At 39.5% G+C, this 27,243-nt stretch overlaps 1 protein-coding gene across 1 annotated transcript in view; it reads left to right on the top strand.

The window, feature by feature from the left end:
- Window positions 1–24,230, top strand: part of LOC307154183 (uncharacterized protein) — a 41,964-nt gene extending 17,734 nt beyond the window's left edge. The window contains exons 3-4 of the mRNA XM_079898949.1: window positions 17,499–19,533; window positions 24,052–24,230. Coding sequence (XP_079755075.1) covers window positions 17,499–19,090 — 1,592 coding nt within the window. The 3' untranslated portion in view covers window positions 19,091–19,533; window positions 24,052–24,230. The remainder of the gene's footprint in view (window positions 1–17,498; window positions 19,534–24,051) is intronic.
- Window positions 24,231–27,243: the final 3,013 nt, after the last annotated feature.

Below are 27,243 nucleotides of genomic sequence, written 5' to 3'. Positions count from 1 at the left end.
GATACACAAATTTGATATGGGAAAATCAAATCCTTGTTTATACATTTCTTAAGTGGTTATACATAAATGTAGGATTAACACTTTATTCCTACTCCTCTCCTGGAATCTCAGTTTGCTTGACATTCCGTTAGGGCAATAAAAACCAAGTGGGGGGAAGGCAATTGCCAGACAATCTTGAATGCTGATTCCAGATTACACATTAGAAAACTACACCTCTATTATAAAGCAAAACTAATCACACATGCATAATGGCATTGTACTTATATGAAAATGATATTTCTAAGTTCTAATACAAAGGTGTGTGTGTGTGTGTGTGTGTGTGTGTGTGTGTGTGTGTGTGTGTGTGTGTGTGTGTATGCATGTATGTGTGTGGGATGACTCCTCAGTCTCCCAGGGGGTGTTGTAAAGTGTTATCCTATAGCAGGAGGGGTCAGGTTACCTAGACCATGTTTCTATTTGAGAACATTACTTATGAGAAACACTTCCAAGTTACAAATGCAGAAAATCGTGACTATGGCATGAAAGGGCTACCCATGCAGGCCTTAATACATCATCTTAGGTTCTGAATCATTCTGAATTAAATGCAAGGTAAGTTGTTGTGTGTTTGGAATGTCTAGAAAGTTTTGTTATCTCTTTGTGGTCCAGAGAGGGGAAAGGGGGTTTGGAATGCAGAACTTTGCAAAGTTAATTGAAGGTGTTGCCTGTTTATCCTCCAAGGTGCAATAAAATGTCGTAAAAGTCCATTTGCTCCAGTCTCTCTGGAGCCTGGCGTATGATTTGTAATTTCGAAGTCAGGAGGTTACAAGCTCTGGTAAGCTTAGCAAAGAACGTTTTGGGCAGGAATGTGCTTAGAAACACAGAGAATCCGAATTTGTTAATTCAAACGAACGAATGATTCAAATAGCCCAGTCGCTACACAATTGTATACAAACAAGGGACTTTTTTAACCCTTGTGTTATGTTGCGGGTCAATTTGACCCGTTTAGATTTTCTAGTTGTTGGAAATACTGGTTAACCTATGTTTTTTTTCTTGATATTTTGTGACTTTTTCTCATTTATCATCATGAACATGCATGCAAAGTTTCAACATGCTGGTGTTTTTTGACATATACAAACAAAATAAATGTTCCTTTCGTGATGTTCGCGGGTCAATTTGACCCGCATATTTTAACGCTCTAAGGCAACTGTACGGACCCAAAATAATAACATTTCTTGGTTATATTTTATTTTATTTTTTTACTACATTATGAAGCTAAAAAAATAGGTTTTCCACACTTAATTCAATGCAGAAAAATATTTTGTCAGCCACAGATGGTAAAAATTACCTATCATTTATTTTTTCAAGCTACCTGAAATAATATTAAACATTTTTTTTTCTTGATATTTTGTGACTTTTTCTCATTTATCATCATGAACATGCATGCAAAGTTTCAACATACTGGTTTTTTTTTTTTTTGACAAATACAAACAAAATTACTATTACGTCTGTGATGTCCATCATAGGCAGCTATTCAAAAGCAACTGTACAGACACAAAATAAAAACATTTATTTTATGTATGTCAGGGCATTAACTCCAGTTCTAAAGTGTAAGTGTATCTAAAAGTGCTCTAACCCAAACCAAACACACTTGAAAAAGCTAAATCATGGTGTTCAGAATTAATTGCAAATTACAAATGAAAATCTTTGACAGACACAAATAGTAAAATAAGCTCTCATTTATATATTCAAGATATCTGAAATATCTTGAGACTTCGACATAGACAGCAGGAAAAATGAGCTCAGATTAATTGATTAATTGTTCAGTTATGATGTTCTAAGCAAAAAAAAAAAAAAGTTGAAAAAATGTACATGCAAATATATATAAATATAACGTATATTCAAATTTTAAATAGTTTTAAAAAATGGTTAAAAAAACATTTTCATTAAATCATATCTTCAGATATATATTTTTTGGAATATTTGACAAATGCTGATATTAAAAGTTTACAGTTTGAACCTGAATCTTTGTTGTTTTTCATAGTGTGATTTTTGAGGAATTGTATTGAATCCAATGCGGGTCAATTTGACCCGGACCATAAGGGGAGTGCACAGAATTCCAACATAACACGAGGGTTAAAAGAAAGAAAACAAGTTATGTTGATTATTTGTTCAAGTTATTAGTTATTCCTATTATCATTGGAACGTTAACTTGAAGTGAGAAATACAAAACAACAGGTGTATTCCCTGTGTTGCAAGTTAAAACTTTCACAACAGAGTCCAGGTATGGGCATGATGATGAGAGCTCATTCAGTGATAGGATTTTTACAACTATTGCCTCCCTTGCATTTGCAGTACTTGCAACAATGGATACTAGCTACACGACAGGGACACCCATTCTTGTGTGCACACTTGCCACACTAGCAGGGATCTGGCAAACCTTCAGGTTTTGAGATTACAATCTCAGGGACTAATAAACTGCCCTTTCTTACAAAACCATAAGCATCTGCATTTAAGATCAAGGTGGCGTCTGTAAATGGTGCTTGGACCCAAAGCTGCTGTTGATAATAGGCTCTTTGTATATGTTTTCTTGCATTAGTTGAGGTGCAAGCAGTCCCCTCAAAGTCCATCTTAAGGGCATTACTATCGAACGCAGCAATGCGCAGGTCGTCAAATGTCTCCATGTCCGTTGATGGTTTGAGACATTTGACCAAGAATGGACCTTTTTTTTATCTATTTGTGGACACAACTTCAGCAGCTCAGTCCCAAGTTGTGATTTGGCACTCTTCCTCAAGTAACAGTCTTTGTCAACCAAGAAGAATGCAGAGTTGGTGATCTCATGCTGGAGTAGCTCCTCAACTGTGAATTGTAACTGGCTATTCCTGTATGTTTCTTAATAGGTTGTCTGTTTTTTAGCCATTTTCAATCAAATCAGAATGCTTACACTCTTCTATGACCTTATAATCATGGTCATTGTGAACCTTGTGATCACCTCAGAAAATCTGTAGCTTCAAGGGTTTATATGTACGTATATTTAATTAGATATTGCCTAATTTGCATATTTTATTTTATTTTTTAAGATAAAGTGTAATACAAAAAATATTTTTTTGATATGAAGATTAAACTGGTATAAATGTATGAGGATATCTATAAAGGGAAGAAAAAGTCCCATTCACCTGTAGTGTGATAATAGTGTCACAGGTTGTGGTCATTTTCAGGACTTTCATCCCGGGTAGAGATTTTCGCACACATCCCACGTTGTTCAATGGGGTCATTTTAGTCTATAACAGTTGAGATATTCTCCGCTAAATGATGTAGCGTTTATTGGTAACAATCGTAATTAGGTCATATATGAAGTATTAGCTCGAGCAATATTCAAATTTGGGGAAATATTAAAATCATAACTCATAGTCATAATTCATAAATTTCACATATGCTATTACATTACCTGCTAATTATCAAAAATATTTCGTTCTATAACTGGTCTCTCATCAGTCATTCGACCAGCGAATACTTTGATTATACCAGTTAAGAAGGAATATTTATATTATCAAACCTCAGACAAATTCTCTCCTGGCCGTGGATGCAAATTGCTGGGTTTATGAATTAAAATAAAGAGTTAGCAGCCAGATCTTATCGCAATTTCATTGACAATTACATTGGTGGGATTGTAACACAGAGTCAGTCAAAGTATAAAAGATTTATTTAATCAAAAATGACACACAAAGGATTATATGCATATAGGAAGTAATATAGGCTAATCTACGTACGTAAACTTACACAAGACACACGAACGTTTAAACAAACAAACATAAACATGACTTGATCAGAATGAAAATAGGAAGAAAGTGAGGGAGAAAGTATGGTAATTCACAAACAGAACCTTTTAAGAGACAACTGTGAAAGCAGCTTCAAGAGAGATCATTTTATACGTTACTTGCGATTCTGTTCCTTTGTCTGTGTGAAGCTGGGCTTCGGGACCACGTGCGTATCTTGGCTGGACCGTGTCTCATCGATTTGTAGGCTTGCGTTTCGCGTGAAGTTCTTAAAAACTCACTGAATGTAACATTACCGAGGTACGGAAGTCTCTTCCCGGTGCGGGAAGGGCGAGAACACTTGGTTACAAGACAAGAAAGGATTTTTACATCCGCGGTTCGTTTGGATGAAGGCCCTGTCCCCTCTCTCGCTCCGCTGCTCATGGAGCAGGGAGGGGTGAGAGTGCAGAGTTCAGAGTTCGGAGTCACGAGGGTGAGAGCGTGTGAGAGCAGAGAGAGAGCGTCTGCTTGTGTTGTGGTTTTTAAAGCAGCGCGGGGTAACGCCCCGTTTGATGACGGGACCCAATGAAATCTTTTGGTTCTGAGGCGGGAGCGTTTCATTGTTTGTGAAGGAACGCCTCTTCTGATCGTACACAGAAAAATGCATTAAAACTTTAATACCACCTTATGTCTAGGAATAAACATTTTGTGCGGAATATAGTTTCTATCTCTGTATAAAGAAGCTCAGTACGATCCGTAAGATATCACACCCGACATTAATATCAGTTAATGAAACCGATACATCTCAAATGTATCAACACACGTGTCCATTACATCTGCAGAGGTGCATAAATATCTCAATTTATCCCATCACAACCCATAGACAAGAAAACTACATAAAAACATTTTGATAATGATTCATGCGTGTGTGTAACTTGTATTTTAGGAGTTTCAGAGTGGTTTGGTGTGTGTGTGATTCAGAGTGGGTTTTCTCTTGAGATCGGAATGTTAGTAATGTCTTTGAAGCTCACACTGTGGAAAGGGGGAAGTGGGTCGTAAAAGGGATTCAGTTACCTCTTGCTAAGTCTGTGGGACTTAGAAAGTGTTTTCACTTTTAATTAGTATATAAATTAAAAGTCCATTTTTACCCATCGAGCCATAGTCGTTACATTCCCCCTTTTTGTTAGATAAAGACCTCGGAAGGACTTTATCGAACAACAAATTAGCGCAATGGTCGATGGCAAGTGGCTGATGACTGAGGACTCAGGTCAAATGAGGTTTAGGTGAGCCCCGGATCGGGACCCCCCTTTTTGCGGTCCCATAGGAAACCACCAGATACGGCTTTGTGAGCTTTGCGGTGGCTGCTCACATTTGGTAGGGTCTGGTACAGGGTGAAAGCCAAGACGGGAGTCAGGGCGTGGTCGGTTGCTGTAGAGGTGCATGGCGCAGCGTCAGCTGCGGTCCAGGTATGGACACAGGTGAGGTGTTCAGGCTGGGCGGTTGCCCATGCTCTGAGGGACTGTGTTGAGTGCGAGTCCTGCCTTGGTGTTCAGGACTCAGGGTTGCTCTCTCCGTGCGATGCCGGATGCCGGACCTGGTGATGTCTGATTGTGGCTGCTTTCTCGCGAACCACCACAGCATCCTGTTAGAGGCAATAGGGAGAGAGAGAGAGAGAGAAGGAGAAAACAAAACAAACAAAAAAAAAATTCCAGCGAGGGACGTCCTTGGTTGGCTTAGGACAGTCTTTTGTTTTCGCTGAGGTTGGTATGCCGCATGCTTTTTTAATGTCCGGTGTTCCAGCACATGGTGTGTTACTGGGCACGCTTGACCCCCCTTTTGTGCGCTGTGATTTTACAAGCTGTGGCGCTGTGATGGCAACATGTGCACAATGCGATTTGAAAGTCCGGTGAACGCAGCATGTGCGTGGACTCAGAGAGCAATCGGAGTTGCTGGCTGTCAGTGTTCAGATGTCGTGCGAGTGTGGCAGGTGGGGTAAGCGGTGGCATAGGACAAGTTTGTTCTTCAGAGGCCCGCATGACCTTGTTAGTACACAGCGGAGGCCGCGTTAGTGGCTCTGAGGCGTGCAGTGTGTTGTCAAAGTTCGTTTGTGCTGTGTAATCACTGCAATCTTGAAGGTGTTAGGATGGTCGTTGTGTGACCATGTAAAGTGTTCGAACCACCCCCTTTTCGATCAGTTTCCTTAGGAAAGTTGGCGTCTGAGCTGGTGATGTGATCGAAGGGTGGCTCGGGCTGATGTCGGTGCTGTCACTTTGTGAAGTGCTAGTTAGCCTTGTAGCCTGTGTGTGGAAACAATGTTCTTGGTGTTGTTTCAGGCTTTATGCATGGGCATAAAATGTCAGGCCTGTTCTATTGGTCCGTCCTGTGAAGGAGCTCTTTCAGCAAACTCAGGATGTCAGTTGTATCAGAAGTGGCTGCGCTGTCTTCATCTGTGGAGTAAGAAGAGTCAGGCTCACCAGTGTTCAGGAGAGAGTGGTTCCATGGCTGGTTGTCAGGGCTTGGAGTTCTGGACGGCTAGTGATTCTGGTCCCAGAATCTTTCAGAGTGCTCGCTTTGGTGCTCTGGACTAGCACTGTCACCGTAGTACTGCCCTCCGCTGGCCTGGAACGGTTCTGACTCTCTGTAGTTAAGACTGTGACAGAGGGGTTGTTCAGAACCCTGTCAATGTCTGAAAGGTACGTGTGTACATTGTGGTCTTCAGCAAACATAGGGATGTTTCTGGCCATTTTGTCAAAGCTTGTGGGGTGAGAGAGCTGTTTGCTGGGGGCCCAATCCATCTGGGGGGATTCTGACCCATTACAGCTCTACTCTCTTCAGCTTGTGATGTGTTGACAGGCATGGTGTGGTGCAGTGGGCTTGCGCCCGCCTTTTCAGCTTTGTGTGTGTGGCTGAAAGGCGCAGACTCGCTGGAAGGGGATAACAGTGTGAGGTGTGTTTCCTCTTCCCGGTCACCTTTAAGTCTGTCAGAATGTGCAAGTTCTTTGTGAGCAATGTCAAGTTCATACCTGAGATCATGACTTAGCTGAGTAAGCTGATGGAGTTCAGCTCGGGCCATTCGTAAATGGGTTTTACAGGCCTTGATTTCAGAGTCTTTGTCTCTGAGTTCAATATGTGCTCTCTCTATGAGAGCTTCAGCCAGTTGGAGTCTTTCGTCGAGGTCCTTCCGGGCCGCTGTGGCTTGAAGCCGTAGTGTGGCTGTCTTTTGCTGCAGGTCGGCGTTGCTCCTTTCGCTGTCCCGGGCCCTGGTGACGAGTTTGAGTGCGAGGTTTCCGAAGATTTTGGACAGCTGCTCGTGGCTGTATGTCTGGGCTGGATCATGGGACTCGAACTGGTCCAGGTCTGTGTCCCGTTGCTCTTGGCTCAAGGTCGTCTTAGCGGACTGCAGGACAGGGTGAGCTCGACATCTCGGCTTACTGTTGGCGAGAGAGCACAGCACACACAAAAAGGAAAACAAAATGCAAGTTTGTTTTTAGGTTAATGCGCTAGACTCATACGGGCCGCTGCCGTTATGAGAATTTGGGCTAACTGATGCTGACAGTTAGCGGAGCCAATTGCGTGGGTACGTTTTAGACCCACAATATAATTTTTGGCAGGCGGTAGCCTGGTGATGCCAACTTTGATCGTCACTCTATTATTCAGCTTTCCTGGGGGTCTCTCTATAAGGTTCTGTCTCTAAGTGAAATGAGGGAACAAATCACACAGAAAAGAGAGAGATAAAGGTGAGAGCAGGGAAAAAGGTAAACACAACACAAGGAAGTGAATTGATCTGCAAATGAAATGTTGTAAACAATAACACGGGGAGCGTTATTTAAAATAGAGGCCTAAGCCTCTTAAACACTGCTAGAGTTCCTGATAAGTCCAGCAGGCGTGAGTTATCGGGACAGGATCTCGGAAGAGGGGGTGTCTAAGAGAGAAGAGTAGGCCAAACACCTAAAATATGACCAGGGGAATATCTAGTATTCTGTGGTTTATAATAAGTGGATGGGTTTTATCAACTTTAGTTTACCTGAAATGACTGTCGAATCACCGCAGTGCACTGAGAGGGTGCTGCCAATATATACACAATCAGGGATGAACGTTAGGCTTAATGTGAATTAAGGCTTTTTGGGTTCAACACATTGAGTAAATATGCATGCAGGAGTCAAAGGCGAAAGGTTTTACTAAACTTATGATAAAAACGAGAGGGAATTATGATAACTGGTGGTAATTATCAGAATAAACCCTCCCCCTTTTGGAGATTGGAGAAAGAAGAAAAGATTATCTGTGAGATAAAATTTTGAATAACAACACAGGCTTGTGATGCAGGAAAGGACTAGGCCTCTGATGTGGGTTTGGACCACAGGGGGGCGTAACTCCTTTCCACCTGGTTGAGCAGACACAATTTAAATTAAAATTCAAACTAGTTTAAATTAAAATTCAAATAAACATGCAAGAGATCCAAAGATAACAGAGGGAAGAAAATTAGAATGATAGCAGTGAAGTATCCATACTAATTATCAAAATAATTGAATTGAAAATCGGAATGATTTTTTTTTTCCAATCCTTACAATAACCTTTAAGTTATTAGAAGTGGTTATGGTTAACCACAATGTTGAGACACTTCAATGCAGACTTGAGGGGAGAAATGATAATCCGACCCAGGAGGACCACAAGGTGGCGTTGTTGCGCTCGTGCAGGCTGACAGTAAGAGGAAGTGCTTGTTCAGATGACGTCAGCGTGGGGGCGTGTACTTTGAGAACTGCCCCACCTAAAGGCTGCCCTCTAGTGTTGGTCAGTGTAGTGATTCAGCAACTGAGGCTTGCAGACTTCCTATGTCTTTTAAGAATCACAAATAAATTCTGGCTCGTTTTGCGCGCGTTTCACAAATGTGAATTACAGGAATTTAACGTCGGTCTTCGATTACACATTTTACAGGAAACGGTTAAAATACACACAGGAATTATCATCTGAAGTGTTTACAAGTAGGAATTATCGTCTACTTTTTATGCAGATATTTTTCATCTGCTAGTAATTACAGTCTCACGTCACACAAAATTTCACTAATATGAATTTACATGCGTGGCTTCACACTGAGTAGCTAATTCAGTGTTTCACCAGGAGAGAATCGTTGCTAACGATTTAAGAAGGGGGCCCCTAGCGACTGAAATGGGGAAACTCGCCCAGATCAGATTTATGCCTCGCACGGAAAGAGGGGAGCATCGTCCTAATTCGGCGGTACTTAAATACTGATCAGATTTATACGTACTAATTAAGAGTTTTCTTTGTCTTAACAGTCGTTTAATTTTAATACTGCAGTTTATACAATTTAACAGTGACTAAATGTTTGCCATTTGTGGACACTGTTAATTTGTAAGCTGAGCTGGCTTTGTGCCTCGGTCAGCTGGGTGAGTTCGCTTTACGACTTTTCTCACAGTTCAACAACATGCATGCACAATTTTTAATCAACAAATCAATAAACTTATGACTGAAACTGAATTTTTCCACCAAGTAAAGTTTGAAATGCGTTGCGTTCTCCACCATAATGTAGCGTTTATTGGTAACAATCGTAATTAGGTCATATATGAAGTATTAGCTCGAGCAATATTCAAATTTGGGGAAATATTAAAATCATAACTCATAGTCATAATTCATAAATTTCACATATGCTATTACATTACCTGCTAATTATCAAAAATATTTCGTTCTATAACTGGTCTCTCATCAGTCATTCGACCAGCGAATACTTTGATTATACCAGTTAAGAAGGAATATTTATATTATCAAACCTCAGACAAATTCTCTCCTGGCCGTGGATGCAAATTGCTGGGTTTATGAATTAAAATAAAGAGCTAGCAGCCAGATCTTATCGCAATTTCATTGACAATTACATTGGTGGGATTGTAACACAGAGTCAGTCAAAGTATAAAAGATTTATTTAATCAAAAATGACACACAAAGGATTATATGCATATAGGAAGTAATATAGGCTAATCTACGTACGTAAACTTACACAAGACACACGAACGTTTAAACAAACAAACATAAACATGACTTGATCAGAATGAAAATAGGAAGAAAGTGAGGGAGAAAGTATGGTAATTCACAAACAGAACCTTTTAAGAGACAACTGTGAAAGCAGCTTCGAGAGAGATCATTTTATACGTTACTTGCGATTCTGTTCCTTTGTCTGTGTGAAGCTGGGCTTCGGGACCACGTGCGTATCTTGGCTGGACCGTGTCTCATCGATTTGTAGGCTTGCGTTTCGCGTGAAGTTCTTAAAAACTCACTGAATGTAACATTACCGAGGTACGGAAGTCTCTTCCCGGTGCGGGAAGGGCGAGAACACTTGGTTACAAGACAAGAAAGGATTTTTACATCCGCGGTTCGTTTGGATGAAGGCCCTGTCCCCTCTCTCGCTCCGCTGCTCATGGAGCAGGGAGGGGTGAGAGTGCAGAGTTCAGAGTTCGGAGTCACGAGGGTGAGAGCGTGTGAGAGCAGAGAGAGAGCGTCTGCTTGTGTTGTGGTTTTTAAAGCAGCGCGGGGTAACGCCCCGTTTGATGACGGGACCCAATGAAATCTTTTGGTTCTGAGGCGGGAGCGTTTCATTGTTTGTGAAGGAACGCCTCTTCTGATCGTACACAGAAAAATGCATTAAAACTTTAATACCACCTTATGTCTAGGAATAAACATTTTGTGCGGAATATAGTTTCTATCTCTGTATAAAGAAGCTCAGTACGATCCGTAAGATATCACACCCGACATTAATATCAGTTAATGAAACAGATACATCTCAAATGTATCAACACACGTGTCCATTACATCTGCAGAGGTGCATAAATATCTCAATTTATCCCATCACAACCCATAGACAAGAAAACTACATAAAAACATTTTGATAATGATTCATGCGTGTGTGTAACTTGTATTTTAGGAGTTTCAGAGTGGTTTGGTGTGTGTGTGATTCAGAGTGGGTTTTCTCTTGAGATCGGAATGTTAGTAATGTCTTTGAAGCTCACACTGTGGAAAGGGGGAAGTGGGTCGTAAAAGGGATTCAGTTACCTCTTGCTAAGTCTGTGGGACTTAAAGTGTTTTCACTTTTAATTAGTATATAAATTAAAAGTCCATTTTTACCCATCGAGCCATAGTCGTTACAATGAAGTGCATACAAATCTTACCCACGACCTCTACTATGAGCGTAAGCGGTACATGAGTGGTACGGTTGGGCCGTAAGCGACTGTACGGAGCAGAACATTGAGCAGATGGGTGCCGATACAGCAGTGGCGGTTGCTGGTCTTTCAAAGAGAGGAAGCTCATTTTCGGCCTACATCATAAAAATTGTCCATTTATTTATACGTAAATTCTGCCCAACGTTCCTTTTCAAGAAAATGCTCTGTGACCCTATATCGTTCCAACTAGGCGTCTTTTCCAGTGACTTGACCAGTGTGTCCTCTCAATGGCCAGCAGAGTTAGGTATAATTGTATAAATGTAATAATATAATAAAGGTATAAATAATAATATAATAAAGTATAATAATAATAATAATACTAATAATATATAGGCTATTTTTAATTATTTTAATAATTATTGTTTTAATTATTACTATTAATATTATAAAAAATTTAATAGGATAAGTAATAATATAATAAAGGTATAAATGTATAATTGTGTGAAATGTATTATGAAAAATGGCTAGCAATTTCGACAAGCAAATACCAAGAAAGAGGTAGCAGCAGTTTGTCTTTTGACTATCACTTGAAAAATCCGCGATGGGACTGAGCTCCAATAGCTTCAGCGGCAGCGACTTTTTATTGTATGAAATCGCTGTCAATCAAAAGGAGATGCAGCCCCTCCAATCATCACGCGGAAGCCCGGAGTCCGGGCCAGCCCACTCCTCATTCACCCCCAGAGACGCTGAGCGTCCGTGGGCGGGACATAATCGCAGCATTTATCCAATGACCGTCTAGTTTCGAAGCGCTGAAAAAAACTTTTCAGAGCAGCCCCATAGAAGTCAATGGACGCTGGGCTTCAACAGGGAAATGCACTGTCTGTGTCGCTACGGGAATGTATGAAAAGGAGATCGAGTCAGCTGACCTGCTGTATGTAGCTGATTCTGAACTAACTCTTCTTTGAGATTAACGTTTTCTAACGCATTTTTAGTCAATAAAATGTTAACACAATAGTACATATTTGACCATTAATTTTGTTGACATTATAGGGGAAGCCGAGCTTCCCTTGCAGTCTTAAAGAAATCCCCACTGCGATACAGACTTACCTGCTCGGCCAGAGTCGCTTCAAAGTTTTGCATCTTCGGATGCGGAGCCACTTGCAAAGTTACAGTAAAATGCTGCGCAAGAGTGAAACCTGAGTGCTGAACACAGAGGGGCGGGGTGGCATATATTTGTGGCAATTTTTTTAAGCCTTTTTTCTCTTTCGGACAAAAATCGAAAATGCCATTTTCAGCTGATCATTTTAGGCGGACGAAATTTCGGCGCATCCCTTGTAGGGGTGTGACAAGATCTCGTGCCACAAGATTCCATGATATTAAAGAGCGCCTATTATGACTCTTTTCACAAGATGTAAAATAAGTCTCTGATGTCCCCAGAGTATGTATGTGAAGTTTTAGCTCAAAAAACCCAACAGATCATTTTTTACAGCATGTTTAAATTGTCATTTTTTGGGGCTCAGAAAAAAGCGGTTTTAGTGTGTATCCCTTTAAATGCAAATTAACTGCTGCTGCCGGGCCAGGGGGCGGAGCCTCACGAGCTCGCGCTCAGAAGAACCAGAAGGACAATCTCAACAGAAACTCTCAGTTGCTGTGTTCATTTCGACTCGGAGTCGGACAATAATGCCCACAGAGCCAGATAATATATGCTGTATAAAGATAGAACAGGTATAGTTTAGTTTAATTATGGTTATAATTTATTTGTCATCTGCTTTTATCCACTATTAATACAAGCCTGCTGTAGCAAACCCCGTCCGAATGATGACCAAAATATACTGATGAGTTCACTGAAGTTTATTGTACATCACACAAAAGATGAGCGTTAGTTTTACTCCAGAAAATCACAGTAAGAGCTGAATAAACACAGTATAAGAAGTGAGCATTAAAGTCTTATCCATAAACTCTCTCTCTCCCTTTCATTATCATCAACATACACAGCGAAGTACACAAAACACTCATTACAACTAACAGTAAACAAATATATACACACCTTTTCAGTGGGTGCTAAATAAACTGGTAAACCTTATATCCGTAAAACGACTCGATGAGCTTGCATAAAGTGCACGCTCTCACTTTCATTTCTGCCGTGATCAGTAACGTTAGTCCTGTTGCTCCGGAGACCCTAAGCTGGATCACGAACAGTACTGATCCATCCTCGAGTAACAACGGGAGTAAATGAAGACTGCTATGTTCATTCTTACATCCAACAACAACACACCTCAATCGCTTAGGAGACATTCTTGTCTACAGCTGCTCAAGCGTCGAACAATGGCGGACTCTGTGTCCAGCTCACTCAGGGCGGATCTGTGCTGTTCTATATGAACATTCTGCATTTATTTGTGACACCTTCTGTTCAAAGTTGGGTATTGCATATAATATTGTTAATGTCCTTGTATGATGACATCACAAATGTGAGTCCAGCAGCAAAGAAGAGCATGCGGTCATGGCTACTATTGCTCCTTTATTTAAGTTGTTTTGAAGGCACTTTCGGTATGTAGATGTTGCTACATTATAATTCCTATGCATATTTAATTGTTATATCTTATATCCCAGATGTAAATTTAGTTTTCTTTGTTTCGCGAATGCACAGTCTGTTTCTGTTATAGTTGATGCTAACTATATGCAATGTAAAAGCCTTTGTTGTGCTTATGCGAACATGTAATTGACTCTGTACATAAGTAGCAGAGTAGTGGCAGCAGTAAATCTTGGAAACAATCCCTGAGTCTGTTGTCTTTGGGAGGCGTTATCTGACTGCATACTCAAGCAAGGCGTTTGAGATAAAGGGCAGAACAATGCTCAAACTGAAGTGTCAATCAACCATCGTGGGAGGGGCCTGTGCAATTCTACGTCACATTGCACTGAATCTGAGAACAGCTCATTCTGAGACAGTGCTTATGATTTATTGAGATTGTAAAAAAAACACTGGGTGGATTTTTATCATTCTAGGGTGGTTTTGCTCACACACTGCCAACACACATTTATGTTCAAACACCATGTAAAAGTGAATTTTGCATAATAGGTGCCCTTTAAAATGTGACGAGATTTCTCATTGAGGTGAAAAGCTGTCCTGTGATATCGCCATTACAGAGCGTGAGGGTGAGATTAGCATAGACTTGATTACATTACCGCCTCTATTTTTTATAGAAATGAAAAACATTTAATTCAGTTGGATAACGGTTGCTTCAATTGTAAACTATTGTAAATGTCTGCTCTCATTCAGCACGACCTGGAGAATCGCACACAGTGCAGCAGGAATCACAGTTCACTGATCACGTGAAGAGAGTAAAGTGAGATGACTGACAAGACCATGCGGAGGATTCGTTGCGCAACAGAGCCTAAGTATCTGATAAATGTCTTATCTTGTAGAATGCACGCTCAGCACTGCTGCTCCCTATACACAGAGAATGTGTGATTGCGAATTTAAAGCGAAACGCAAGCTCCCTGATGCGCGCAAATTAGACTACATACAATAGCCTGTCTCCCAATATCAAACCTATCTTAGGGTACGTTTACACAACAACGATATGCTTAAAACTGAGAAGTTTTTTCTTTCAGTTTTCCACGTACACATTACACTATTGTCAAAACGATCCCCATTCACATGGATCTGCAAAAACAACTAAAAACACTGTATTCTGCTGCCAGGCCACTAGATGGCGATGAAACACTATAGACTGAACAAGTAGTACGCATGTGCATGACGTCATCATCCTAAGAGATTCACATTTTTTGTTGTTTACACAGAGACCGTTTTCAAAAACTTGAACTTTGAAACCCGTTTTCAAAAGTTTGTGTTTTCAGGCACCCAAAACGCCGTTGTCATGTAAATGTACGGTCAAAATGCTTAAAAAGTTTTACGTTTCTGGGCTGTGTAGTTGTAACCACCTCTTAAGCATATAATTCATTTGGGGTATATCCAAGCGGGAAGGAAGTCGACCGGAAGTTGAAGCCGGCCGCGTGCCACCATCTTGTAGCAGAACTTCACCTGCTGTTAGCATCCCATTGACTCCCATTCATTTTGGCGCCACTTTGACAGCGAATAACTTTACATCTGAGGCGTTTGAAGACTCCATTTGTCCATTATTTATTTCTAAAGAAACATGACAATGTATAAAATGCTCCATTACCTTGTAGCTTATGTTATGGCCCCGTAGAAGCAGTTTTTGTAAAAGTAGGCTAACAATTGCGTCATAACCACGCGACTCTGTCGCACAGTAGAGAGATTACCGTATGGACGGGAGGAGAAGCTCGTGGGCAATCGGGGGGACGTGGAGGCAAAATGACAAAATAATTAATCAGAATACCTAGCAAAAGTTGCTCCTGCTCCAAGCTCATGAACAGCTCCTACTCACACTCTCCGTCTCTGCAAGATTCGGAAGGGAATGATTCAGATTTCTATTGGCACAGCTACTAGAAGACAGACGGGTTGCTCACGTGGTCCGTGTAACGCTTTGCTCGGTTTGAGTCTGCGCGTCAGGAAAGGAAGTGCTAAGAAATCGCTAAAAATGGGCTTCACTTGTCTCAAATGAGATCCAATGAGATGGCTCTGTCCACTTCTTATACTGTCTATATCACAATAGCAATCTTTGGTCTTATTAATCTATTACTTGTTCCAGAGAAAAAAACGATTTGGCTAATGGTTTCAAAACTTTATATTTAGGCTATATTTAACTTGAATCCTGTACTATATGCTTTTGTACGTTTGACTGAATTCTTTGCTTGTGTTTATTTCCTATTGTCTTTTATAATGGCTATTGCTGTTAATTTAAATGTTGTTGTTCAATAAATATTTTATATAAATAATATGCCGTATTTGGTATTGAGAAGCGGTTAGTGATCGTGATATTTAGTGAAAGTTACATTATTACGCCAAATGGCGGCAAAGATTTTGAGTGAGTCTCTGGTCAGATCAAGGAACAGGATCAGATTACTAGTTACTAGTTTTAAAGTGATGTTTTAGAATTAGTAACGGAGGCTCAACTTTCAAACTGTCAACTTGAGATTTGAATCCGTAGCAGAAGGAAGTAGTTCTGCAAAAAAGAGGGTTTTTAAAGACACTCCCTTGTTGTTTCTTATTTATTTACTCACTTGTCCCATCGAACTGATGTATAAATACAATGTCACACTTATGTGTGTGTGTGTATACACAGTATGTAAGATGCAATTAATCACAATTAAACGATTTTACTTGATTAGTTCAAAAATGCTTACATTTAGACTGGCAAGGATTTAAAAAATCATGAAAAGGATCAGCTTTCATGACAGTGCAACTGAACATGAGAGGAACTGGGTTGGAACAATAATCAAAAATGTATGCTGGTTTTCACATTTCTACCGGTTCATTGTGTCTACTGGTATATTGCTCACCTCTAATAATGAAACTGAAATACAGTGAGAAAAGCAGAGGACCTAATAGTGGGCCCTGTGGCACTCTATACCTGTTTAATGAAAAGTCTCTTCAATTACACAAATTTGTCAGATACAAGACCTACACAATGCTTTGAACATTGTGGCCCTTGTTGCTGAAAGATCTAAAAGCACTAGAAGATGCCAAAATTAGAGGCCAAAAGCCAGGTAGGTTGTAACTTTAATAAATAAAGTGTATGTGCTAAGATGGGGCATAAATCCTGACTGAAATATCAAATTCTACAAATACTGTTTCTCTGCAAAACTGAACATAGTTGAGAGGAAACCGTTTTTCCTTTATTTTGGATATAAATGGCAGATTTGAAATCGGTCTATAATTTACCAGTTTCTTCTGGGTCAAGCTAGCCTAGAAATCTAGATGCACCCTAGCGGCAGCAAAATGTATTTTGCAGCTAGGGTAGTCTAGCAACTCTCCATTGACTTTCGGAGCTGTAAAAACCTAAATTGGGTCAGGCTAATCACATCGTGTATAGAGTAGGCGGGGCGGGCTTAACATAATGACGACAGATTTGCGACGGTTCCCTGCAACTTGAAAACAAAGAATGGCGGCTGCTGCTGGAGAACAGTCTGAATTGGCTTTGGCCGCGACTCTGGAGGACTTGGAGTTAAGTTTTTCTTTGAGAAAAGAGCAAAGAACGGCACTTAAGTCATTCTTAAAAAAGGAAGATGTGTTCGTAGTTTTGCCGGCCAGATTCAAAAGCTGAATCTATCAACTAACGTTAGCTCCGCTGTTGGGCAAACGCTCTGGTTGGTTGAAGCGCTGTCCTATTGCGTGCAGAGTGAATTTGAAAGACATCCGTTTATCCCGCCCCTCGGATTGAGCCGTGTCTATGGAGAGTTGCCAGACCTAACATCTTGATGTAGGTCTGGCTTGCCAGGCTAGGGTCAAGCTGTTTTATTTTCTTTTTTGTAAGATTTTGGGATGTGTCCTAAAGAAAGTGAAGATTTAATATTAAGAGGAGGTTTCCGAGATGAGATTAAAGGAAACCCATCTTTCAAGAGCTTAGTCAGTTTCGGATCTGGCATACATGTTATTGGTTTGAATTATTTGAATGTTTTGATGTCTATTGCTTTGTGCCATTAAACTTAAGTTAACTTGTATTTGCCGTTTTTGACCTAGATCTGATGCCGCTGAAAGAGGAGTCTCAAGAACTGAATGAAATGGATGAGAAATATCACTATGAGAAAAATTGTGATTCTGCCAATGGAGAAAAATACACACAGACTGAAAATACTTTCTTACGGAAAAAAGATGAGACAGGAACTAGTAGTTATTTCACCTGCTTTCAATGTGGAAAGAGTTTCACTGAAAAAGGAAACCTTAAAGTCCATATGAGAATTCATACTGGAGAGAGCCCTTATACCTGCCAACAGTGTGGAAAATGTTTTACTCAAAAAGGAACTCTTAAAAGCCACATGAGAATTCACACCGGAGAGATGCCTTTCACCTGCGAACTTTGTGGAAAGAGCTTCATGCGAGAACTAAACCTTAGATATCACATGAACATTCACAATGGAGTGAAGCCATTCTCATGTGATCAATGTGAAAAGTGTTTCACACGTAAAGTAGGCCTTAGTAACCATATGAGAGTTCACTCAAAAAATTGTTTTAAATGTCATCAGTGTGGAATGAGTTTCCCAGACATGAATCGATTTAACAGGCATGTGATAATTCACTCTGGAGAGAAGCCTTTCAAATGCCAGCAGTGCGGAAGGGGGTTCAAATATAAGAAAAACCTTAAGACACACATGATAATTCACACTGGAGAGAAGCCTTTCATATGCCATCACTGTGGAAAGAGATTCAGTCATAAAGTAAGCCTTAAGACTCACACAAGACTTCACACTGGAGAGAAGCCTTACACATGCCCTCAATGCAAAAAGAGTTTCACATATAAATCAACCCTTAATGCCCACATGAGAAGTCACACTGGAGAGACCCCTCACACATGCAAACTGTGTGGGAAGAGCTTCTCACAGAAAGGCAATCTTAAGACTCACATGAGAATTCACACTGGAGAGAAGCCGTTCATATGTGGTCAGTGTGGAAATGGTTTCAGATGCAAAGTAACCCTTAATTACCACATGAAGATTCATTCAAGAGAGAACCGTTGTATATGTCAGCAGTGTGGAACGACGTTCACAGACCGTAAACAACTTATGGATCATGTAATAACTCATATTGGAGAAAAGCCTTTCATGTGTCATTACTGTGGAAAGAGTTTCACATTTAAAGGAAACCTCAAGACTCACATGAGACTTCACACAGGAGAGAAGCCTTTCACATGCCATCAATGTAAAAAGAGATTCAGGCATAATGTAAGCCTGCAAACTCATGCGAGACTTCACACTGGAGAGAAGCCTTTCGTTTGTCTTGAATGTGAAAAGAGTTTCACGTATCAACGAGACCTGAAACGTCATTTGCAAACTCATTCTGGAAATAAATTGCAGTGTGATAGGAGGTTAACAAAAAGGGATCATTTCAAAAGTCACCTGCCCATTCACTCTAGAGGAAGGCGATTTAATTGTGATCAGTGTAATAAAAGATTTATTTTGTTGTCTCACTTACAGATACATCTGAAAAGTCATGCAGATATGAGACCCTATTTGTGTTCTATGTGTGGAAAGAGTTTTAAATGGCTCAGCAATTTAAAATGTCACCATAATATACGTGTCTGTGTGAAATCAAGGCTACGTTCACACCTCAGCTGAATGTGACCCAAATCTAATTTTCTGCTAAAAGTTTTATTTTATTTTATTTTTGGATATTTTTTAAAATGATCAACTGATGCTCCTACAACGTCGACCTTGGCATGGTCAGTGATTTGGAGATGGCCAATTTTTTTTTTTTTTTTTTTTTTTGCTTCTTTCACCTATAATTTGCCTTGAGGCTTTTCCTTTGGCATGTACATATGAATGCTTGTGACTACAACTGACAGTTTTCCAATCTTTCTCTATATATTCATTACCTCAGAATCACACCACTGGCCCTTTTTGTTGTCCTCTTTGTGTGTAGGTTGAAGAGACCAAACATACATTTGCATGGTCTCTTTTTTTAAAATTATATTAATTTATTCCCTTCTGTTCAATTTTATTATATTACTCATATTCCTTACTCTTGCAATGTTTTGCTGTTGTTATTTAGTCTTAAAGCTGTAGTCTACGATGTTGAAAATCGGTCGAGAATGCCTGAGACGGTTGGGAAGTTTTAAAAAACTCATCCCGCCCCTCCACACACACACCCCTCCCCTCTGTGCTACCTGATCCCTCCCACCGGGAAACGACCTGAACAACGTCACTCAGTCAAGCTGTGATCACCGGTAGTAAACATCCTCTCTCACAGCTGAAAGCAGTGAACACATAAAGCCTTGAAGGAATGAACACTTACAATTTTGACTGATTGACGTCATTTACTTTCACAACATTGCTTAGTCGCTTCAATCTAATGACCTCGCTAATGACACATCATATGTAAAGTTGACTTTCGACACTTGAACTTAGTTGCTTCATCAACAATTCAATGTCACCATTGTCCTAACAAAATAGCTCAGAGGCACACGTTTGAGTTCACGCCCACGCAAGATTAGCAACACATGCAATGTTCTAACAGAAACCCGCTAGGCCTACTGAAATATATTCAAGCACTTCAAGAAATATAATTACTTTGACCCGTGATAGGCGATGCTGAACGGCTAACAGTCCAATGCCGACCGGCAGCATGAGCATGTTGTCAGACTGATAAAAAACTATTTATGTAACACCTCACACCATAAAAGTATAAATAAATGCTTACCTGCTCAACAAAAAGTCAGCCATGAGTGTAGGGGCAAGCAGGGCCGCTTGCTGCTGTCGGTTTGTTTTTTCTCCATTGCTGAGCTGATGCTACTTTGCTAGCTACCATAGACTGTCAGCGCGAAATTTCATATCGCAGGAGGGGGGCGGAGGGGGGCGGGGCGGGGCGGGGTGGAGACGCGAGCGCCACGTGGAGTTTCAAGTGGAGCAGGGGATTGGATGAGAGCAGTTGACCAATGTAAGCTGTCCGGCCGGACAGCTTACATTGGTCAACTTCTCTGCAGCTGTACACACTGTAAAAAATTCACCCGTAAATTTACAGTAAAATACTGGCAGCTGTGGTTCCAGCCCTTTACCGTAATTTTACGGTTTCAACAATGCTGTTATTTTACAGTAAAATACTGGCAGCTGGTTCCAGCTCTTTACCGTAATTTTACGGTTTCAACAATGCTGTAATTTTACAGTAAAATACTGGCAGCTGTGGTTCCAGCCCTTTACCGTAATTTTACGGTTTCAACAATGCTGTAATTTCACAGTAAAGTACTGGCAGCTGTGGTTCCAGCCATTTACCGTAATTCTACAGTTTTTAATTTTATGGCTGTGCTTCACAAAGTACTGGCAGTAATGGTTCCAGCTATAATTCTATAGTATAAAAAGTTAGAATATAATTACTGTTTTCTATTTACTCTATTGTCCGATATCTATTAACATCCCTATATTTACTCAATGGAAAAAATGAAGAAAATATAGATTATGGTACAGTATTGTTTGCCATTTATTTAAAACAGCTAACAAGTTTTAACAATACATTAAAAAGTCACAGAAAATACATTGTAAAATTCAATGTGAGGAACCAGTAGGCAAACAAAGAAACCTTACATTCAACATGTCACATCAGCATCCAGGCAAGAGAGGAATTCTGAGTCTGAGAGGAAAATATTGAGAACCAATGGATGAAAAATCCTTGATAGAGGCAAAAAACTGCCAAAACATCTCAAACCTGCTTTTGAAAGATCTGGTCTGAGAGGAAGTCCGGATCTGAGAGGACAAGAGATCCAATGGGTGAAAAAACGTAGGAAGAGGCAAAAAACAGCCAACACGTCCCACATCAGCTTTTGACACATCTGGTCTGAGAGGAAATCCCGATCTGAGAGGACAAGAGAACCAATTGGTGAAAAAACGTAAGAAGAGGCAAAAAAAAAACTGCCAAAACGTCCCACATCAGCTTTTGACACATCTGGTCTGAGAGGAAATCCAGATCTGAGAGGAAAGAAAATCAAGAAAATCTTAGTGGTAAAATAAATCACATGACAAAAACTAGTGATGACATATTCTACGAACACTTTTAAAAGAGACATAAAATGATCATGTTATTGTACATAACTAATCTTAGAGATTATCTATACTTTACTAAACACATCTCATTAAACATTCACAGTGCTGCAGTAAGTGAACTTCTTGTTACTTAATGACCCACAAATGGTTTTTTTTTTTTTTTTTTTTTTTTTGTAATAGTTGTTCATGATTCGCTTGTTTGTTCTGACAAGTTAAACTGTCCACTGATGTTCGGAATAAAATCATCCCCCTGGCACCCTATATAATAGTGGAGTCCTCTAACTAATGAGTAGTTCTCATTGTGAAAAGATAGGTGTTAAAACCATGCAGTCACTATTGTAAAGGGTTTAATTGTTCAGAATGTGCTGGAAAACCAAAGACTGTGCAAGACATGGTGGATTTTTCTGAAGAACATTGGGCAGTTTAACTGCTCAGATCAAACAAGGTACTCATGAACAACCATCACGAAACAAAAACAACATTTGTGGTTCATAGAGGTAACAATGTAGTTACTTACAAAATGTACATTTTTATTACACTGCACTGAGAGTGGCTAATGGGATGTTTAGTAAAGTCATGAAAGATTATAATTGTTTGTGTAGCTAACTTAAACACTTTGTTTGTCTATACATGTGACTGATGAACAAATTTTATGACAAATTAATGCAGAAAATCATCCAATTCCAAAGGATTCAGATATTTTCTTACCACTGAATATGAATGCAGTTAAGAGGTGTTGATTCTTTTAGGAAGCTGCACAAATGTGAGTGTCAGTGGGCATTTAAGTTTAGTTACCTAGACGAAGTTCCATTTGAAATCGAAGAGGTTCTTCGGGAGAGAAGCAACTTTGGGATTGACAGTGGCAGACTTCTTGCTGACAAGTTTTCCAGTCTTCTTTGAAACCACCTTGCCTCTGCAGGTCTTCGAACCTCTTTCAGGGTTTATCCCAATGAATCGTCTAAGGGTAATAAAAAAAACACACCCCCACACACACATTAAAAAAGAAAACTTACTAATTTAAATATTGGATTAAATATAAATAAGCTGTAATGCAACTAATTTGTCTCTTAACTTGAAAAGAGACAAAAAAAAAATTGCAACCAGGCAGAGCACAACTAAAAGTTATATTGGAAACATGTCTGAATTCGCATGTGCCTTATAAATGCACATGGTGCTGCATGCTTGTGCACAAAGTTTGCAAGTATACATGGCGTGAAACTCACCAAGGATTAGGGTTGTGTACTGTCTCAGTAAAACATTTACATAAAGTGAATGATTCCTAGAAAAAAAGAAGAAATAATTATTATTTCGTCATCTTAAACCAAGCAAAGAAATGATTCCTAGAAAAAAAGAAGAAATTATTATTATTTCGTCATCTTAAACCAAGCAAAGAAATTCGACGTCGAGCACGGAGAACATTGAATAGTGAAATGCCTCTTTTAGCTGTCTTCAAAACGTGTTTCGCGCCGAAAAGTCGAGAATATCCGCCTCGTCTTTCAAAAATAACCTCTTTGACTTTTTAATAGTATGTAAGTTACATGTGAATCTCACAAAAACACTGGTAACAGTTACTCGCACCACTAAATCGAAATATATATATATATATATATATATATATATATATTTTTTTTTTTTTTTTTTGCTTTGGGAATTTGAACAGCTTTACATTATTTGCATGGAAACTAAACACATTGACCACTAACTTTTAATTATTATAATGGATCTGGATATTTCGTGTAGTTTTGTAATTATTCTCCATCTTATGTGCATGATATTATGCGAATATCATGCATCTGGTCAAATTCGCATCGTGTAACATTACTGAATCAGAAATTCATGTAAATCGAGTTAAGGGTTAGGCTACTACAAATGAAAGCCAAACTAATTTCTAAATGGTAACTTAACTTTAATCAAGCAAATAGTTCGCCGTGATAATCGGAGCTCAGAGAACATTCATTAGCAGGCGAAATGCCTCAACCGTTGAGAGCTCTGTCTACAAAACGCGATTCGCGCTCAGTAACAGCACAATCAAAAATACCTCGTGAAAATGGCGATTGTACAGGTTGGGAGCAACATAACAGAATAACAGTAAAGAAATAAACTTACCTTGAACAATGTCCTTCTTTAAGACCGTCTAGATGAGTGTTGCGAAACAATTCTGTTATTTGACTGCTTTCTGTTCGAAAATAGACTGCGTTGAAGATGCCCCGCCCCCACGTGCTATTTTTTACAGTCCAAGACTGTTTTTTCCAGAAACAAATGGGTTTACACATAAATGCTGTAAATTTACGACAAGTAATTAATTTATGGAACATAGACTGTACATTTACAGGATTAAACTGTTTATTGAAATAACAGTATTTTACTGTTGGAAATTCACTGTATTTTTACAGCAATTTTTAACAGTGCACCCAATAGAGTGAATGGATTTTTTTCATTCTTTTTTCTCTTCATATTGTTAGGATTGTACTGTAGAACCATAACCAGCATCTGAACGAGGTTATTAATAATGAACAATCTTTGAAATCGTAGACCATAGCTTTAAGTTTGTTTGGTCTTCATAATTTAGAGATAAGAGGGAGTGAGGTCATTTCAGGATTTTTGCTGTCACAGGATGATGTTGTGAAGCAGTTTGGTATAATACCACAGACGGACTAAGTCTGACTGAGCATTGAGAATGAAACAACTAAGTTTATTCAATAAAATTTGCTCATTATTACCATTATTTTGTCTCCTGCTTTACTCTTGCCTTGGTCTGTCTACACGACTGGGTTCCTGCGGTTTGAGACTGGGTCTAACATTTATCATCTTAAAACGTCTTTCCATTTCTTTTCCACAGGAAATTAAACATGCAATTATGTCAGATGTCATGGTCAAATGACATCCCAAACTGGGTCATGGTCCTCTCTTCCCCGAGTCCTATGTTCCCCAGATTTATATGGCACATAATAAAAATGTGAAAAAGGGCCTGATGTTTCCAGGCTCCTGTGTTTCCTATTGTTACGACCCGGCTCAAAGTCACAATATAAAGAGGACACTTCACAAGATGGGTTTCAAAAAAGAAAATGTTTTGACCCTAGACATTATTTTTAACTTTAAAGGAGCTGTATGTAAGAAATCTATTTCAATTAATCATAAAATGGCCCTGATGTGTCATCAGACATTAAGAAATCATGTTCATTTCAAATACTTATATCACTGACAACAGTAGTATGGCTAGGATATTGTCATTTAAAAAGTGGACTTGCAGCCCTCAACTGATGTTGATGTTGTCTTTTTGTGTTTTGGCCTGATGCGCCTCCCTCCACCTATCTACCAATCACGAAGTCAGTAGTGTTTCGGGATCCGGGTTGCCAGCTCTGCTCTAACCTACCCTAACTCTAGTCGGATAAAAATGTCTAACGTTACTAAATCAAAAAGACCTCGTTATAATTCAGAAATTCGTCGTGACAAAGTCCGAAATAAAACCAGAATTTGTATTGGAGATGCTTTTGAAAGATGGAGACGGCTGAAAATGGAGAAGAATTTGAACACAGACGCGACGTTGCTAATTTTCTCCTGGACAGGTAAGATTCATCTATGCTTGGCTAACTTGTACTTGATGTCAATGGACATTTCATATATTCATGACAGTCGAACAAAGTTATGCATGTTCGTGCAAAGTAACGTAACATTAGCTCACATGGACGTAACTTATTAGTGAAAGTGAAAGTGAAAGTGACACGTGACGGCCAAGTATGGTAACCCATACTTGGAATTTGACCTCTGCATTTAACCCATCCAAGTTAATGGACACACATTAGGAGCAGAGTAGTGAGTAGTTAATACACACACACACTGCAAACGTGGATACACACCCAGAGCAGCGGGCAGCCTTTGTGTGGCGCCCGGGGAGCGATTAGGGGTTAGGTGCCTTGCTCAAGGGCACCTCAGTCATTTCCCACCAGTTCTGGAATCGAACCAGCAACCTTTGGGTTACCAGTCCAACTCCCTAACCACTAGGCCATGACTGCCCCGTCAGCAATGCATTATGGAGCCCGTTTCTCTGTCATTATGCGGAGACGCTGAGGAAAACAACAGAGACAGAAGCCTAACTTTACCTCAGAAAAAAAATGATTCGTCATTCGTTCTTCACGTACAGTATATCGTGGACTAAGTTACTAGGGTTGCCAACTGTCCCGAATTAGGTGGGACGTCCCGTATTTTGGGCCTAATATATTTGTCCCGTGCGTGACCTCCCATGTCCCGTTTTTTGACAAGCTGATCTAACCACTGACTGATACAACAGCAGCAGTGCTGACCACGACACTTGAGAATGATCACCGACACCTGTCATCATCCAATCACAGTTTTTTTTTAATCACTGTTTTTAGACAAATCATTGTTTGATTTGCGAACATAATCCTCTGCTGTCTGGTCGCTTCCGCTTCAAGCCGGACTCGTCTCGCGCTAACGGTAATAACCTTTTACTGTCCACGTTTTGATTTCGGCAAAACAATTTTGGCGAATGCAAACAACGTGATTATTGTTCATGCCATGAGTCTAACATCCAGCCACGCAAGAAAACATGTAATCTACCTGAAGGAATAATATGCTCAAAAAACATTTCTGATTATTATTAATGTAAAAAAAAAGCCTTAGAAAGTAAATAGAAAGCTTTTGTAACATTATAAATGTCTTTACTGTCACTTTTGATTAATGTAATGCATCCTTGCTGAATAAAAGTAGGCAAATACTTTCTTTAATTTTTTTTTCCAAAAAAAATCATCTCCCAAACTTTTGAACTGTAAGCCTATATAATGTTAAAAAGCTTTCTATTTTAGATAAATGCTGCTATTTTGAATGATGGTTTGTTTGTAATGTGATTTTTTTTTTTATGTATGACTTTTTGTATTTTATGTATGAATTAAATACATAAATAGGTAAAGCAATACAAATGTGTTCATGTCTGATAACCTTTTAAACACATATTTAACTGCAGACACTGAAATGATGTACAGTTTTGAGTGTCCCTCATTTTCCTATAAATAACCACGATTGTCCTGTATTTTCCTTTTCTGAAGTTGGCAACCCTATAAGTTACACATGCTGCAAGTTGACCTGTATGACCATTGAAGCAGCCTACGTTTCTGCTGAATCCTGCAGCTTATCTGGCAACCTCGAGTCAGGGGGGAGGGGGAGGGGATACACCTCTCTACAGTATTTTTAAAGTGATTGCAGTACCAGTTTTGGCCACAATCCTACATACAGCTCCTTTAAATGAACTTGTAAGATAATAATATAAAATAATAATAGAACAACAAATTAATAAACTGTTGGAAATTGGGTTTCTGGAGTCTGGAGATTGTGCTCCCATTTTGTTTGGAAACAAAATGGGAGCACAATCTCAAGAACCCACTCTTCCAACAAAGACAAAACAAAAATAAAAGAAAGTGAGACAAAATCCAGGAGCTTCTTAAATAGGTTGTCACAGGTGCTGCCTGTTTTCATTAGAGCAGTCCCGCCCACCAAGGAGGATGCTCTGTCCTAGAACTCTCACAAAAGCAACTGAAGTTAAAAAAGGGGGGCAGGGCTATAACACCTCTACCCAGAAAATAATCTGAATTATTTTATAAGAATTGTTTTTTTGTTTTTTTTACCAAGCATAACCCCAAACTAGAGGAAAAAGCAAACAAGATAAATCTTCAATAAATCAACCTATATGAAAAGAAAAAATACCTACTCATAAATAGGATTTG

The sequence above is a fragment of the Squalius cephalus genome (assembly GCF_949319135.1).
Source record: "Squalius cephalus genome assembly, contig: scaffold_57, whole genome shotgun sequence".
NCBI lineage: Eukaryota > Metazoa > Chordata > Actinopteri > Cypriniformes > Leuciscidae > Squalius > Squalius cephalus.
This window is presented reverse-complemented; position numbering and strand designations above follow the sequence as displayed.